General features: G+C 25.5%; 1 protein-coding gene across 1 annotated transcript; it reads left to right on the top strand.

Annotated features, from left to right (window-relative positions):
- Positions 1-10069: 10069 nt before the first annotated feature.
- On the top strand, positions 10070-16614 carry LOC133832055 (rhamnogalacturonate lyase B-like). Its single transcript, XM_062262445.1, has 15 exons — positions 10070-10189; positions 10307-10431; positions 10965-11024; positions 11121-11234; positions 11327-11446; positions 11564-11699; positions 11837-12007; positions 12446-12604; positions 14036-14142; positions 14986-15076; positions 15172-15313; positions 15419-15578; positions 15742-15858; positions 15994-16120; positions 16217-16614. The coding sequence occupies exons 1-15, from the start codon at positions 10070-10072 to the stop codon at positions 16457-16459; spliced, it is 1992 nt and encodes a 663-aa protein (XP_062118429.1). The 3' UTR covers positions 16460-16614.
- The last annotated feature ends 928 nt before the right edge of the window (positions 16615-17542 follow it).

Below are 17542 nucleotides of genomic sequence, written 5' to 3'. Positions count from 1 at the left end.
CCAAGAATCCTTCCGCCCTCCATATATAATTTCCTGCATCACACTAAAAATAAGGGAATGAGCCTAATGCCCAGCAAGGAAAACCTACTAAAAACATACATCACATACATGAGCATAAAACTACATCATATACTATAAAACATAATACTATCTAAACACATACATAATAAATCATAAGCATACACTAAAAACATATGACTATAAAAACATATATCATAAACATAAACATAAGAACATATGACTATAAAGACGTATACCATATAAGACTACACTATTAATGGCCATTAAGACATGTGATAAACCATCTACGTCCCCTGTCTAATATCTGAGGTAGGTTAGATCACTTGATAGTATATGATAACACATCTAGGTCCCTGTCTAATATCTGAGGTAGGGTAGATCACATGATAGTATATGATAACCCATCTAGGTCCCCTTTCTAATATTTGAGGTAGGGTAAATCATAACTATAAACATAAAAATGATAACCACTAGGGTACTAAGAAACTATGAACCCCAGATAACATAACATAGTGTACTATAGCATAAACATATTATACATAAACATACACATAAGCATATAGAAACTATCATATTTTCCTTACCAAAACCGGGATATGAGAACAAATACAGGACTTGGAACACTCCTAAAACCAACAATAAAAATGGTGAGTATTTCTTAAAAGAAAGAGATGAAAAGACTAGAACTAAACCACCAAGAGAAAACTTACCGAAAAGACACCTTAAGTTCAAAGAACTTAAAAACCTAACCACAAAACCATAACAAAAGTTAGAACCTGAATGAAAACTAAAGAAACTAAGGAATCAAACATGATTGAACTTAAGAATAAGGGACCTTAAGGATTGGCCTAACTCCAATACCAAAATACCACAATCCTTACTTCCCAAGTGTTTGATAAAGCTTAAGAATGATAGAGCTTTTTCTTTCCTTTCCCACCCAAGTGTATCACTCTTATGTTCTCACTAACACATTGGAGTATGATCACAGCTGAAGAGTAAGTAAAAGGGCTGGGTTCTAAGTCTTATTTATAGAGTTTTAGGAATAAAGATCTTCTTTTTGGTTTTGAAGAAAAATAATGAATTTAATTGAAAATATTTGAATATTCTTCAGTCAAAGGCTTAGGACTTGGTCAAATTGTTCAGAGAGAGGTTGAAGGAGTCAAAGCTTGATTTTTAAAATTAAAAACAAAAATAATAAAAACAAATAGAATCCTAACTTCTAACTCCCTAAATCTCGTAACTCTAAACTCACATGCAGTAAAATCAACATAACTAGAGTTGTAGGATGCCGATTTAGACCATCTTTATGCCGTTAGAAAGCTAATTCAATTATCTACAACTTTCTAGAAATACTATTTTTCAAAATTCATGACATAACTAGGTCAAAATAGGTTGGAAGTTACAGTACTTTAAAGTTAGAAAAATCTATTTAATTATCTAGATAACAATCTAATCCACAAACAAACAAGATTGTGAAAAATATCATGCTCCTAATGGTCTTGGAAGATTCTAGAGCTTTCTTGAACTTTCTTTTATTTAAACTATAATTAAATCCTTAAATAAATATGCACACGACAAGTGTCATGATCTTAATAATTATATCTTTACCTTATAGTATAATAAATAACACACCCAGGACCAACAATATTAATCAAACCTTATGTTATAATTAATATTCTTAAACTATAGGTTAAACTTATAAAATTCATAACTATTGCTATGAGTTTCCAACTAAGTCCCGGCTTGAACCAAAATCCACAGTAATGAACATATTATAACTAATACTAGCTATTACTACTACTACTACTACTACTACTACTACTACTACTACTACTACTACTACTACTACTACTACTACTATGTAACTAGCTAAGTAAATTTTGGGACTCTATAAATGTGCATTAAATGTATTAATAAATTATATCAAACTAATATAGGAGAAGTCAGTCAAGTAAATAAAATTAATAGAAATTTAATAATAGAAGAAAGAATTAGAACACTTGAAAATAGAGTAGCACTATTAGAAAAAGAAATAATAAATTATCAACATATTCATAATACCATAAATAATCAAGAAGAGCAAACTGAAATGATAGATGCTATACCTTTAGTTTGTAATTCTAGTAATCTATACAGTCTAAAAATAAAAGGATTATTCATCCATAAAGATATAAAAATAGAAATAATCTATTTTATTGACACAAGATGTAGTTCCGTAGTAATGGATAGTATACTAATACCTAGAAAATATTGGAAAACATCTAGTACACCAAGAATAGCCCAAAAAATGGATACAAATACTTTTGAATATAAATATTATCTTGACACTTGTAAATTTCGATTCTTTACAAACTGTAATCATTATAGCAACGAGTATCATTCAAGCCAAGTATGGCTCAGAGACTTAAAAATGAATAATATAGATATTATTATAGGATTAGATTTTCTATTAAAACAAAACGGAGGCATTAACATTACTAAAGACTATGTTAATATTTATAAAATGGCTAGTATTATACCCATTCAATCAGAGTTGCTGCGGAAGCGTGGTGGCTATCCTAGTAATTTAGAAAACACCCAATGTAATTGTAAAATACTAGGATCATGTAAAAATTTAATAGAAGAAAATACAGAAGAAAATGAATTAGTAGATATAATAAAAGAAATAAAACTAGATAGAGAAATAATAACATGAAAAGAATTATACGACTTAATATTTAGTAACGATATAGAACATTTAATATATAAACTACAAAAACAAGGAAATATCAGAGATAGTATGAAAATTTTAAAACAAAATGTTAATCCAATATGTAAATTATTAATAAAAAATCCAGATTATAAAATAACTGGTCAAGCATTAAAATTTAATCCTATAGACATAGAAGATTTTAAAGATCATATTGACGAATTATTAAAAAATAAATTTATTAGACATAGTGACTCACCACATAGGAGTCCTGCTTTTCTAGTAAGAAACCATAGTGAAATAGTTAGGGGGAAAAGTAGAATGGTAATACATTATAAAAGATTAAATGATAATACTGAAGATGACTCTTATAATATTCCTGATAAAGATGTTTTAATAAATAAAATACAAAGTTGTAGAGTTTTTAGTAAATTTGACTTAAAATCAGGTTTCTATCAAATAAAGATGGCAGAAGCTAGTATTCCCTGGACAGCATTTGTCTACCCACAAGGATTATTTGAATGGTTAGTAATGCCAATGAGACTTAAAAATTCCCCAATAATATTTCAGAGAAGAATGGATAAAATATTTTATGAATTAAGTTATTGTTTAGTATATATTGACGATATTCTAGTATTTAGCAAAAATTATAAGAAACAAGAGTACCATTTAAAATAAGTTTTTAAAAAATTTGAACAGCATGGTTTAATTATTAGCAAAAAGAAAATGGAATTAGAAAAAGAATATATAAAATTTCTAGGATCCGAAATAGGAAAATGGAAAATAATATTACAAGATCATATTAGTAAAAAGATACTAGCTTCCCTGAAAAGTTTGAAGATTTAAAAAGTATTCAGCAATTTCTTGGATTACTAAATTATGTTCGTCCATATATTAAGAATTTATTAAAATTACTTGGGCCATTATATAATAAAACCAAACTTAATGGTCAAAAGATACTTCAACATTGAAGATATTAAACTAGTAAAGAAAATCAAAGAAATAGTAACAACCTTAGAAAAATTATCCCTTCATTTAATAACTGACTATTTAATAATAGAACAGATGGATGTGATAAGGGATGAAAGCAGTATTAAAGAAAAAAGCCTAGTAAATATTCTAATAAAGATACTGACGAAATATCAAGATATGCTTCAGGACAGTATAAAGACAAAAGTATTACTAGTATTGATGCCGAAAAAATGGCAATTGAATATTTCTTAGATGCATTCAATCTTTATTTAATTAATAAAAAATAATTTACTATTAGAACAGATTGCCAAGCAATAGTAAGCTTTTATGAAAAAATAAGGCAAAATAATAAAAAACTAATGACTAATAGATGGACAAAATTCTTTAATAACTTTATTATTAAAGAATATAATCCTACTATTGAGCATATTAAAGGAAAAGATAATTATTATGCTGATGTATTATCTCGATTAATTTACAATACAGATGGACCGACAACCATTTCGTCCAAGAATGTATAGGCCTGGAATACATCCCAGAGCCCAAATAGAAAACAAGCAAGCAGTAGACCAAATAATATATAGTCAGCCAATGGAAAAAGGTGAGGCAATATCATTCGGAGAATTAGTATTACATTGTTATGGTAATAGTGAAACCAAATATATCCCTCACAAGACCATTAGTAAAGAACAACAATGTTTATTAGACAATCTTCATCACGCCTATCTATTTAATAATCCTAGATATTTCCAAACAGTATTAAAATGCCTAGTAGAATACTTCCAAAGTAAGAAATTTTTTTATTACTATTTAGTATTTCGAGGGAAAAAAACCAGGATTATATAAGTCATGGCAATATGTAGCCGAAACAGTAGATAAATTTAATAATGCCCTTTGGAAAGGCCAATTAAATTATGAAGAAGCTACTAAAGCTGCTATTATGTATTGGGGTCTCAATTATTATGATGAGACAAAAGATAAGGGGAAAGAAAAAGTAACCGAATTAAATTTCCCAAATTGTATTTATTATAATAAAACCATAATAGAAAAAGACTTAGTAAACAAAAAATTAAAAGAAGAAAATGAAGCCTGTTGGGACCAAATTAACAGCCTTAAGCTTCAAGTGGATGCCTTCGACATCAGCGTCAACAACAGAGCAGTCCACCTACTGCCAATCAAGTAACCATGTCCACTAAAGACATACAACTTCTTATCAATAAAGTTGTCGATGAGAAAATAGAGGAGTGGAATAGTCAATTTGATGGGACATATGATGCAGAAGACTCCATCGACCGACTTGGACTTGAGGACCCTACTATGGGAAGCACTACGATTTAAAGTCTGATTTAAAGATAAGATGCTCTTTTCACAAAGACCAAAGGTAGCCGCCTATGTGCTACGCATCATATCTTTTCAGAAAAAAACAAAATCCCATAAATGCTTAACCTTATCATCTTATCCTCACTTTAATAAAATAATAGAGGATAACTTTTTATTTCGGTATAAATAAGCTAAGGAGTCTGGCTTGTAGACTCACTTCTTTTCTTTTTAAATCTTATTCTCTAAACCCAGAGAAAACTCTAAGTCTTGAAAACCATCAAACTTAGATTTCTCTTCTATTGTATAATATTTTATAAGTTTATTAATAGAATGGGTTACCATTGCTAATTTGGATTGCGAATTTTAGAGTCTACAGCGACAGAGGAGAAGAAAATACATCATCATCTACATTCTTCAATCTAGTTTTTCTTTCTTCTTTAAGACTATTTTATTTTCATTGAATATTTATGTTTGTGATCATGAATTTGATTATGGAGTAGTTTTCTTTTAGTTAAAGGTTATTTCAAAACCCTAGACATGAGATCTTGAATACATTGATGAATTTTATTCCTTCTATTCTCTTATATTAAATTGCTTCTATTTTTCTATTTGAATGCTATGAATCTTGTAAGATCTTGTTTAGATGGCCACTAATTAGAGTTTTACATCATTCTATTATCATCTTAGGATTGCTATTCACCTAATAGTTTAGGATTCTAAGTAGAGTAATAAATTACAATTAAGATATTGTGACGTGTATTTTAATTGTGATGAAGAATAAAACTAGGTTAAATGATTTGCATGCTTAATGAATTTGTTGTCTAGATTAACTTGTTTCCTTTGAATGTAATGTTTTTTCAAGGTTAAATAGATCACATGTTTAATGAATTTATTGCTTGGTAAAAATGATTAATTAAGAGTGCTTAGCTTTAATTAATTATAATAGGAAAACTAGAATAATTGAATGCTTAAGTATTATCTGCGGGGGTTAATAGTTTAATTAGGAATAAAGAATATTATTCGTCATTGTTGATAGATTGATTGTTGGAGGAGGAGGATAATTCTTAACTGTTTTTTTAAATTGTATTATGTATTGTTATTTATTTATTACTTTATTTTATGTTATTAAATCTTGAAATAAAATTCTTTATTTAATTCTTGTTTTTAATTTGAATGGTAAATTGAATAATTACCACTTTACTAATAATTTAGTGAGTAATAAGGAATAAATATAATTAAATTTGATACAACATACGACACCCATCATTAACCAATTCAATACCAAATCACAAACATCCTTTCACTTAATTATTTTAATATATATTGTTTGATTGCACGTTGCACTTATCTAGCCAGCTACGAACTAGTTGTCAGGAGTACTCGCGAGCTCTGGACAAAGATAAGGTCGTTATAAGGTTCCACTTAAGTAGTTCACAACGAGTTCACACATGAAAGACATTATGCGAGGTCCCAACATAACATCCCAATAAATAGGAATCAACCTCTCATTTGTAGAGGACTGTTAATACTATTAATCTTTTATTTTTGTAATTGATTTTAATTATGAACTAGAGGACTTTTTCTGATTAATACCATATTGATGAATTATGCCATTTTTTTACCGAACTACCTTGAATTTTTTTGTACAAGTCATGTTTTTACATTTTCATTTATCGATCTTTAATCACTCCAACATACATTTTTTTTGTGTGTGAAAAAGAATGGTCGTTATTTGATTAAGCAATCAAATCGACATCAACCCATTGGGCAATACATCGAGAAATTACATTGAAAAATAAAGACAAGAAATCATCTTGAAGACTAATTTTTGCCAGTGTATGGGCCACTTTGTTCTCCTTGTGGGACACAAAGTAACAAGTACCAAAATGACAAACAAATAGAAAATATTGGATATCACCAACAATAAGGTTATCGACAAAGGAACCAGCCACCGATTGACAAGCGAGGATGGCGTTTCAGAATTCGTTTTCCACGGTAACACCATTTCAGTTCCTCTAAGTAGGCCAACAACTCCGCTGTATATGTAGACTGAGAGGAAATAAATAATGTAGCCAAACTCATCTCACACCACAACAACCACCAATAAGGCCCTCACAAATACAAAGAGCAATGTCAACATTTAATTTGAAGCACCCACTATTAGGTCGTTTCCTAGTTTTTTTTTTGTTTTTTGAAAAGAAAGACTTTCATTCACTAAAAACAAGAAACCAGAACAGAGCAGTTAAGGCATATCAGCCGGAAAAATGTGAACCAGATCCAAGGGAACACTCCCTTTCCAAACAGCAGAGACTCCTCTGAAGGAGTACCATTTTGCTAAACCGTGAGCAAGAGCATTTGCCTCCCTACCCACAAACTGGAAATCAATGCAGCGAGAAATTCCAGTCATTCTTTTGATGTCGCAGATCAGACCTTCCAACTCACTGCAGAACACCTCCGGCCTCTTCACAAGAGCCACAGCATTAGAACAGTCCGACTCTACACAGAACGCCCTCAAACCCAGCTGCTCGCCCAGAAGCACCCACTATTAGGTCGTTTCCTAGTTTGAGTAATACATTCGTCAACAATTATAACTCCAAAATATTTAATATATCACTTATACATTAATTAGTTCATTTTTAATAAAAAAAAATTACATACTTTATTTTTTAGAAGCATAAAAATTAAATAGTTTTATTTTACCAATTCTAGTGATATAATTATTTATGTTTAAAATTTTGTTTTTATTTTGAGTTTAAAAAAATTGCACTTAAGTTTTTTAATCTAAATTGATTATTATTTTTAATTAAGAGTGTCAAATATATTTTAATTTTTTTTAAATAATAAATTATAAATGTGGAAGAAAAATTATCTATAAATTGGCAATTTTGTACTTAATTTTTTTTGAAGGTGAGTGAAAATAATTTTGTTTTTAAAATTGATTAGGAGTAGAAGTCGAATTATTTTATTATATAGAATAAATAACAATTTTGCTTCCGAATTATGACCATTATATAATTGTGCCTCCTGAATGATTCACGATGTTAAAAATTCCCCCGAACTATGCACGTTACTGAAATACTTCTGTTAGATTTTGTCCTAGGTGGCTAACAGATTGATGATGTGGCTTTTTGATTGTTTATGTGGCACTGCCATGTGTAGAATAATGAACAAATTTGCCCCCCAAACTTTGACCACTACCAAATTGTGCCATTTTTAATAAAACTATTTTTTTTAAAAGAAAACCTCATTTTTTCTTAAAAATAATAATTATATCCTTAAAAATTAAAAAAAAAGATTAAGAAAATAAACAATACTAAAAGTTTCAAACTAATTAAATAAATTTTTAAATACTCAAAAATTAAAAATCTAATTAATAACAAATTACTTTTTTTTTTTACTTTTTCTTTTCTTTTATAATATAAAATAAATATATCTTAAAATAAATTAAAAATAAATCCTAAAACAAAGTTTGTTTCCCTTCGTCCTCCTCCTCCAAAATAATTTTTTTTTATTTAAGTCCTTCGTCATTCGTCATCCTTTAATTAATGTTTTTTTTCTTTGTTTTAGTATTTTATTTTAAATTTTCATTCTAAAATATATTTATTTTATATTGTAAAAGAAAGGAAAAGTAAAACTAAAAAAGAGTTATTTGTTATTAATTAAATTTTTTATTTTTTTAAGGAAATTAAAATATATTTATTTTATATTGTAAAAGAAAAGAAAAAGTAAAAAAAAAAAGTTATTTGTTATTAATTAGATTTTTAATTTTTTAGTATTAAAAATTTATTTAATTAGTTTGAAATTTTTAGTATTGTTTATTTTCTTAATCTTTTAAAATGATTTATTTTTAATTTTTAAGGATATAATTATTATTTTTAAGAAAAAAAATGAGGTTTTCTTAAAAAAAAAATAGTTTTATTAAAAAGGGTACAATTTGGTAGTGGTCAAAATTTAGGGGGCAAAATTGTTCATTATTGTGCCACATCAACATTCAAAATACCACATCATCAATCTGTTAACCACCTAGGACAAAATCTAGCAGAAGTCCCATATTTCAATAACGTGCATAGTTCAGGGGGAATTTTTAACATCGCGAATCATTCAGGGGTACAATCATATAATGGTCATAGTTTGGGGGGCAAAATTGCTATTTATTCTATTATATATAGATTTAAGCTTCTTTTTTTTCCGAGAGAGAATGAATAAATCTAAGCGTTTAATAATACTAAGTAGTAGCTAATCGTTTAATGCAAATTAGTTTTACAAAGAAAAGTTAAATTATATATAAAAAAATAAATTTAAATCAACAATCTCAATCCCCTAGTTTGATTTACAAATCAGTAAATATTCTTAATATTTTTTCCTTTCAAATTTAAAAATAATATTTTGATTTAAATAATTTGATGAGTAAAATATCTTAATCTTATGTTATGTATCAATTAATAAATAATATGCCACAAAAATTAATAAATAATCTTTTTTTATTTTTCATTTCGAATTTAAAATTAAATATGTTGATAAATCTTAATCTTATATGTCAATTTTAACTATATAATTAAAAGATATTAATATTATATTTCAAATTTCAAATAAAAACGATAAAACATCCTAATTCTAATCCAGTTAGTATATTTCTCACCTATTTAAAGCCATGCTTCGTATTCACTTCTATACTTCATACCCACCAAATTCTAATTAAACCTTTTTCTCATCTTTTTTCTTCTCTCTTTTATTTTCTTCTTGTGTTTAAGTCTTTACTATACATAGCTATGGAAAACAAAAATTGGATTAAACAAATTAGTCTCAGTCTAGCTTCGTCACTTTATGTGTTTTTTCTCTTGTGGCTGCTCTTGTTTTCACCATCAAGTTCTTCAGAGACCAAGACCATCGAGCCTATAAGGTTTAATTTTACATTTATTATTTTTTTACGTAACATTTAATATTATTATTATTATTATTATTATTACTATTACTGAAGTTGGTATTCTTATAACGTATGCTTGTTTATACGTACGTTAATATTTTCTTCATTAATAATTAATACATATATATATATTTTACTAAGTTATGTTTATTGGATTTGATTACAGAAAAGTACTAAGCCCTATTAGGGGTAGGGGTAGACAATTATTAACTTTTTCTTCGTCAACACCTAGGATTATCCAAACAACTCAAAGACATCGAAAGGTAAATCTTGGTTTATTTGTGATAATTATTTCAATTTTTTAGTTCTTAAAAAATAGTAGTTCTTTAATCTCAATAAGGCTTTTTTTAATGATGTTTTGATTCTTTTTTATTATTCAGGTGGTCATCTTAGACAATGGTCTTGTGCAAATCACTTTTTCAAATCCAGGTGGTGATGTTATTGGAATTAAATACAACAAGATTAAAAATCTTCTTGAAACACATAATAAATATAGTAACAGAGGGTAAGTGATCATTACCTATACCTTATTATATTATTATATTATGATTACTTGTTTTGTATTTTGGAAGTTTTGTAACAAACAATATATATATATCGGGCAGTAATTCGGTGGCTGCACTTTCGCTACTTAAACAGTATCCATTGTTGTGGTTTAAAATATCATCTAAATTTTTAAAAAATTTCAAATAGTTTACGGTGTTGAAAATAAGGTTGTTGCACATGTGTTTATTTTTTGTATGTGTGTGTAAAATTTAACTGTTTAAATATTATTTTCGGCACTATAAATTATTTGAAATTTTTTGAAAATGTACAGGATGTCTTAAATTTACACTGTAATAAAAAAAATAGAAAAAAAATTATTTGAGTGTTGAAATGTACACTGGCTGCACCGGCGTAACCAAAAAGGGCTGCGCGGAAGTGGTGTCCTATATATATATTTATATGTAATTTTCAATTTTTCTGTTTCGTTTATTATTATTTTCCTTTTGAATTTTTATTGTAATATAAAATAATATACTGTGTTATTTCACATAGGTATTGGGACATTGAGTGGGGTGAAGGCACAACCAGTGGCAAAGCTAACAACTATGACAAGTAGTTTTTTTTTTGGTTTTTTTTTCTTTTTCTTTTCATGAATCAAAGGAAAATTATAAATTTGTTTTAATATTTTCTCTTATTCATAAATTGCAGGATAGAAGGAAGGCATTTTGAGATTATAAAGGCAGATGAAAATCAAATTGAAATTTCATTTGTTAAAAAATGGAATGACTCCTCCCATATTTTTCCAGTAAATATGGACAAACGGTATTAAAAAATTGTTCACAATCTACTTATAAAATAAATTATTATTTTATAAAATGTGTTAAGTACTCAAATGCATATTTTATGTATTGCAGATATATAATGTTGCGTGACTATCCAGGATTCTACACATACGGCATACTTGACCACCCTAAAGAAGCACCAGCTACACAAATTAGTGTTGTTAGGGCTGCTTTCAAGCTTCAAGGAAAAAAGTATAGTAACATTTATTATCTCTAATCGATTCCAATTTATATTAACAAATATTTTAATATTACAATTGCTCATTCAATTCAATGCTGAAATTAGTTTTCATATCAATATTTGATCAGGTTTAATTACATGGCAATATCCGACGACAGACAAAGAACTATGCCATCAGCTTTAGACCGTATAAAGGGGCAGAAGCTTGCTTATGCTGAAGCTGTACTATTGACTCGTCCTACCAACCCTGATCTTAAAGGAGAGGTATTTAAATTATTTTAATTTAATTTTTTAAATGATTTCTTTTATTTGTTCTTATAACGAGAATGGAACAAAATTTCAAATGAATTTATCGATTATATGTTTTAAGTCTTGTAATATGATGTGGGTTTGGGTTATAGGTTGATGATAAGTATCAGTATTCAAGTGATCATAAAGACATCAGAGTACATGGTTGGATTAGTTCAAATCCGTCTGTAGGCTTTTGGATAATCACACCAAGCCAGGAATTTCTTACAGCTGGGCCTATGAAGCAAGAACTTACGTCTCATGTTGGCCCAACATCTCTCTCTGTAAGTTTATAAGCCCAATTCTCTTTTATATAAAAGCTTAATTATGTTTTAAGTTTTATGAAAAAATAAAGATTAATAATTAAAGGGAAAAGTTGAGAACTACCCATTTTTAGGAGTAGTTAACTAAAATTAGACACTAAATATATTTAGTTGAACTTTACCTATTATTATCATGAGATTTTCCAAATTACCCTTATTTGAGCACATGATTCTAAGTGTTGTTGTAATGTGTATTATATGTGTCATATTATAGTTAAATTGGAAATACATTCTAATTGTAGTGTGTTTAAGGAGAAAAAAGCATGTAATTGAAGAGGAATAATAGGTACATCAATTGAAAATTTAGGTACTAAAATAAAAGTTAAAAATAGTGGGTAAAAATTAAAATAGATTATTTAAAATAGGTACATGATCTAATTTCCACGTAATTAAATGTAGGTCTTCTTGAGTTGTCACTACGTTGGAAAGGATTTAATGGTGAAACTTGAGAAAGGAGAGACATGGAGAAAAGTCTTTGGTCCTATTTCAATTTATCTTAACTCGGTCTCAAACAACCCTAATCCTCATTCCTTATTATGGGATAATGCAAAATCACAGGTACATGTTCGTATCGTGCAATATGTTTAGATTTATTTATAGAATTAATTAATTATTTTTATTAAATTTATATTAATGTCATATAAATTTTAAAAATATATTATATTTTAATTAAATAATTTATTTGTGTTTAAGTTTATGTTTGTTCTAATTTTTGAATTTAAGAGTGAGAATTATATATTATATGTTTAATGTAATATTAAAATTATACATATATTTTAAATTTAAGTTTCTTGCTAGTTTTTTTAAAAATCAATTTGTTACTAATTTGACAGTAGATTATATTATATGTTTAATATGATATTATTCTAATAAGTAAGTTTAAATTTAATTAAATCTTATTTAAGTTATAAAATAATTATCATTGTAAAATATCTTATTTTAATTTGTTTAATTATTTATTATTTTAAAATAATTATTATTGTAAAATATCTAAAAAAAATATATCATATTTTAATTTGGTTAATTATTTATTATTTTTAAATAATTATTATTGTAAAATATCTAAAAAAATATATCATATTTTAATTTGTTTAATTATTTATTATTTTTAAATAATTATCATTATAAAATATCTCAAAAATTCATGTTTTAATTTTTTAATTATTTATTTTATTTAATTTAAATTTAAGTGTTTACAAACTACCGTTAAATATAAGAATATTCCATTAAAATTAACATTAAAAATATAAAAAAACCGTTAAAACCAATAATTTCCGTTATCTACACATTTATTATATAGAAGAGATATTTATATATATACTAGATACAAGCATCGTGTAATATGCACGTTTGCTTAGTTTTATTTATAAAATTTATTAATTATTTTTATTAAATTTATATTAATATCATATAAATTTCAAATAAATATTAATATCATATAAATTTCAAATAAATATCCTATTTTAATTAAATAATTTATTTATTTTTGTTTAAGTTTATGTTTGTTCTAGTTTTTGAATTTGAGAGTGATAACAAGATATTATATATTATATGTTTAATGTAATATTAAATATTATAAGTTGGTTTTAAATTTAAATTTCTTGCTAGTTTTTTTTTAAATAATTTGTTGCTAATTGACAGTAGATTATATTATATGTTTAATATGATATTATTATAATATGTAAATTTAAGTTTAATTAAATTTTATTTAAGTTATAAAACGTATGATTTTATTATTTTTAAATAATTATCATTGTAAAATATCTCAAAAATATCATATTTTAATTTTTTAATTAATTATTTTATTTTATTTAAGTTTAAGTGTTTACAAACTACCGCTAAATATAAAAATATTCTATTAAATATAATAATATTTCATTAAAGTTAACATTAAAAAAATAAAAAATATTTAAAACTAAAAATTTTCGTTATTTACCCACTTATTATACTTATTATATATAATTGAACCTAAATTTTAATATTTATCAGGCAGAAGAGGAAGTTGCTAAATGGCCGTATAGCTTTATAGATTCTAAGGACTATCCTCTTTCTAATCAAAGAGGAAGCGTTACGGGTCAATTATATGTATTTGATAGGTATTTATTTATTTACTAGATACAAGCAATCAAGGTTGAATATGCACATTTATTTAGTTTTATTTATAAAATTTATTAATTATTTTTATTAAATTTATATTAATGTTATATAAATTTCAAATAAATATCATATTTTAATTAAATAATTTATTTATTTTTGTTTAAGTTTATATTTGTTTTAGTTTTTGAATTTAGGAGTGACAATTATATATTATATGTTTAATGTAATATTAAATATTATACATGTATTTTAAATTTAAGTTTCTTGCTAGTTTTAAAAAAAAAAAAACCAATTTGTTACTAATTGATAGTAGATTATATTATATATTTAATATGATATTATTTTAATAAGTGAGTTTAAGTTTAATTAAAATTTATTTAAGTTATAAAATAATTTTATTATTTTTAAATAATTATCATTGTAAAATATCTCAAAAATATTCTATTTTAATTTGTTTAATTATGTATTATTTTTAAATAATTACCATTATAAAATATCTAAAAACATATCATATTTTAATTTTTTTAATTATTTATTATTTTTAAAAAATTATCATTGTAAAATATCTAAAAAATATCTTATTTTAAAATTTTTAATTATTTATTTTATTTTATTTAAGTTAAAGTATTTACAAACTACCCTTAGATATAAGAATATTCTGTTAAATATAAGAATATTCTATTAAAGTTAACATTAAAAAAATAAAAAACGGTTAAAACTAATAATTTTCGTTATCTACCCACTTATTATATAGATTAGATATACTAAATACTTTTAATTTATCTAATTAAGATAAAATAAATAATTGTGTATTACTTGCTTGTTAATTTTTTTCTTTTTAGATTTTTGAACAAGAATAAAATAAAGGCACAATTTGCTTATGTGGGATTAGCTGCCCCGGGAAAAGTTGGATCATGGCAGTGGGAAAATAAGGTACTTAATTGTTCATTTATTTTTTTGAATATGAAATGATAATTGCTAAGAATTATTAATTGCACTTGAAATAACTAATATGCATAATATTTCAGGGCTACCAATTTTGGAGTCAAGCAGATAAGAAGGGGAATTTCATCATAAAAAATGTTCGACCGGGCAATTATAATTTATATGCATGGGCCCCTGGTGTTATAGGAGATTATGTGTACAACAAAACAATTACTATTGAGCCAGGTAATTATACTTTTTTTTTTTGTTGCAATAATTAATATATATATGCTTTTTTAATTTTGTTACTAAGTCAAATTAATGTATTTTTTTTTAATAATTTAAATGCAGGGAGCAAAATAAATTTAAATAATCTAGTTTATGTACCTCCAAGAAACGGGCCTACCCTATGGGAAATTGGCATTCCTGATCGAACTGCTTCGGAGTTTTACGTGCCAGATCCATTGACTAATGTCACAAATAGACTATTCACTAATAAAGAAAAGCATAGGTAAATTCATTTTTTTTATTTATTGATTTAAAAAAAAATATATAATAATTATCCTATATATATGTGTTAATTTAAACTCAATATAAAATAAATATTATACATAATATATTTATATCTATATATAGTATATACATTCTAACTTTGATCGAATTATAATATATAGGTTCAGACAGTATGGTTTGTGGGATCGTTATACTGACTTATATCCAGATAAAGATCTCATATATACTATTGGTGTGAATGATTATCGAAAAGATTGGTTCTTTGCTCATGTTAATAGGTATCCATCACAATTTTTTATTTTTTTTAGTTTTCTTTTTCTTATATTTTTATTTATTTATTTTTGAAAGAGAGCTTTCTTTTTCTTATTAGTCTTAATGAATAGTTAATAATGTATATCTTGGTAACATTGTAGAAAATTACAAAATGGGACATACCAACAAACAACATGGCAAGTAAAATTTATACTTGAAGAAGTGATGTGGTCTAGAGATTACACTCTTCAATTGGCATTAGCTTCAGCAAGTACTTCAGATTTACAGGTATATTATTTTTATTATATATCTTATATACTTTGAATTATGATATTTTTTTTTATAAATTTATAATTAATTATATTATTTGTTTATATATTTCAGGTTCGATTCAATGAGCTCAATACGTATCGTCCCATATTCTCTACACATTTATTGGGCAGAGATAATTCCATAGCAAGACATGGAATCCATGGCACATACTGGATCTATAGCATTAGTATCTCTAGCAATTGGCTACGCCAAGGAGAAAATATACTCTATTTGACTCAATCAAGAAGTCTTGGTCCTTTTGGAGGGATACTTTATGATTATCTTCGATTTGAAGCCCCATCTCAAACTCAATAAGATTGCTTTTAGGATTTTTTTAGTCAATAAGTTTTAGGTTTATATTTTTGTTATTTCTCTTATGTGTATATATTTAGTTGAGGAATAATATGTTTTTAATTTTTTTTTTATTATTATAACTACTGATTAATTTCTCAATATAAAAGTTTTTATCATTGTTTTCTTTTTAAATTATCTCATGTATTTTTTTAAAAAGAATTATTTCATATTTTAAAATTGTGTAATTATCTCATATAAAAAATATTATACTTGACAGTATATTTTTTTTTAAATTAACACTAATTAATTAATTATAAATAATTAAAGGCAACTTAGTTATTTCTATTGACCAAATTTAAGTTTAATATATGTAATTTGTAATTGAAAAGTATCTAATGAACATTATTGAAACATATAGTATTAAATTTTAATTTTAATAAAACATATGTACTAAATAAGTATTTACCCAATGTAATATATCCATAAATGAAAATTCATTCTATTTTGAAATATAATTCATTATGCACCACAACAACACTATCAAGATTCAGGAGCCAAAATGATGTATACTCTTTTTTCTTTTTTTCAAGGGAAAATGATATATTCTCTGGAAACAAAATATAGGCTAACCAACCTAACTAATTATATATATGTTTGTACACCATTTAATTAAAAATAATAATAATTAATAGATAGACATGCAATGAGCCTACGAGTTGCGACTAAAGCCTATTAAACATTGCTCTGGTTAAATTGTGTGCCAAACTTGCACTAGCAACACTAAGATCCTGTCTTCACAAATAATTATATCTCTTCCATTAATGCAATTAATTTTATTTGGTTTTTTTTTTATAAAAATAATACTTAAGATTATGATAATTTTTTTTAATTTCTACTTAATAAAAAAAGCATCAGATTTATACAAAAATAATATTTACCCAAATGATATTTATATAAATCAAATTTTAAATTATTTGCCATGTATTATTATATTTAATTTATTAAGAAAAATATTTTATTTTGTCTTTCTAAAGATCTTTTATGAAGAAAAAAAATTGATTATATATAATCATCGTTTGCATTTTAAATTTTAAATGTGTCCAA

Source organism: Humulus lupulus, chromosome 4, assembly GCF_963169125.1.
Source record: "Humulus lupulus chromosome 4, drHumLupu1.1, whole genome shotgun sequence".
Lineage (NCBI taxonomy): Eukaryota > Viridiplantae > Streptophyta > Magnoliopsida > Rosales > Cannabaceae > Humulus > Humulus lupulus.
The sequence above is the reverse complement of the archived record's forward strand: the minus strand, read 5'-3'. Positions and strand labels throughout refer to the sequence as shown.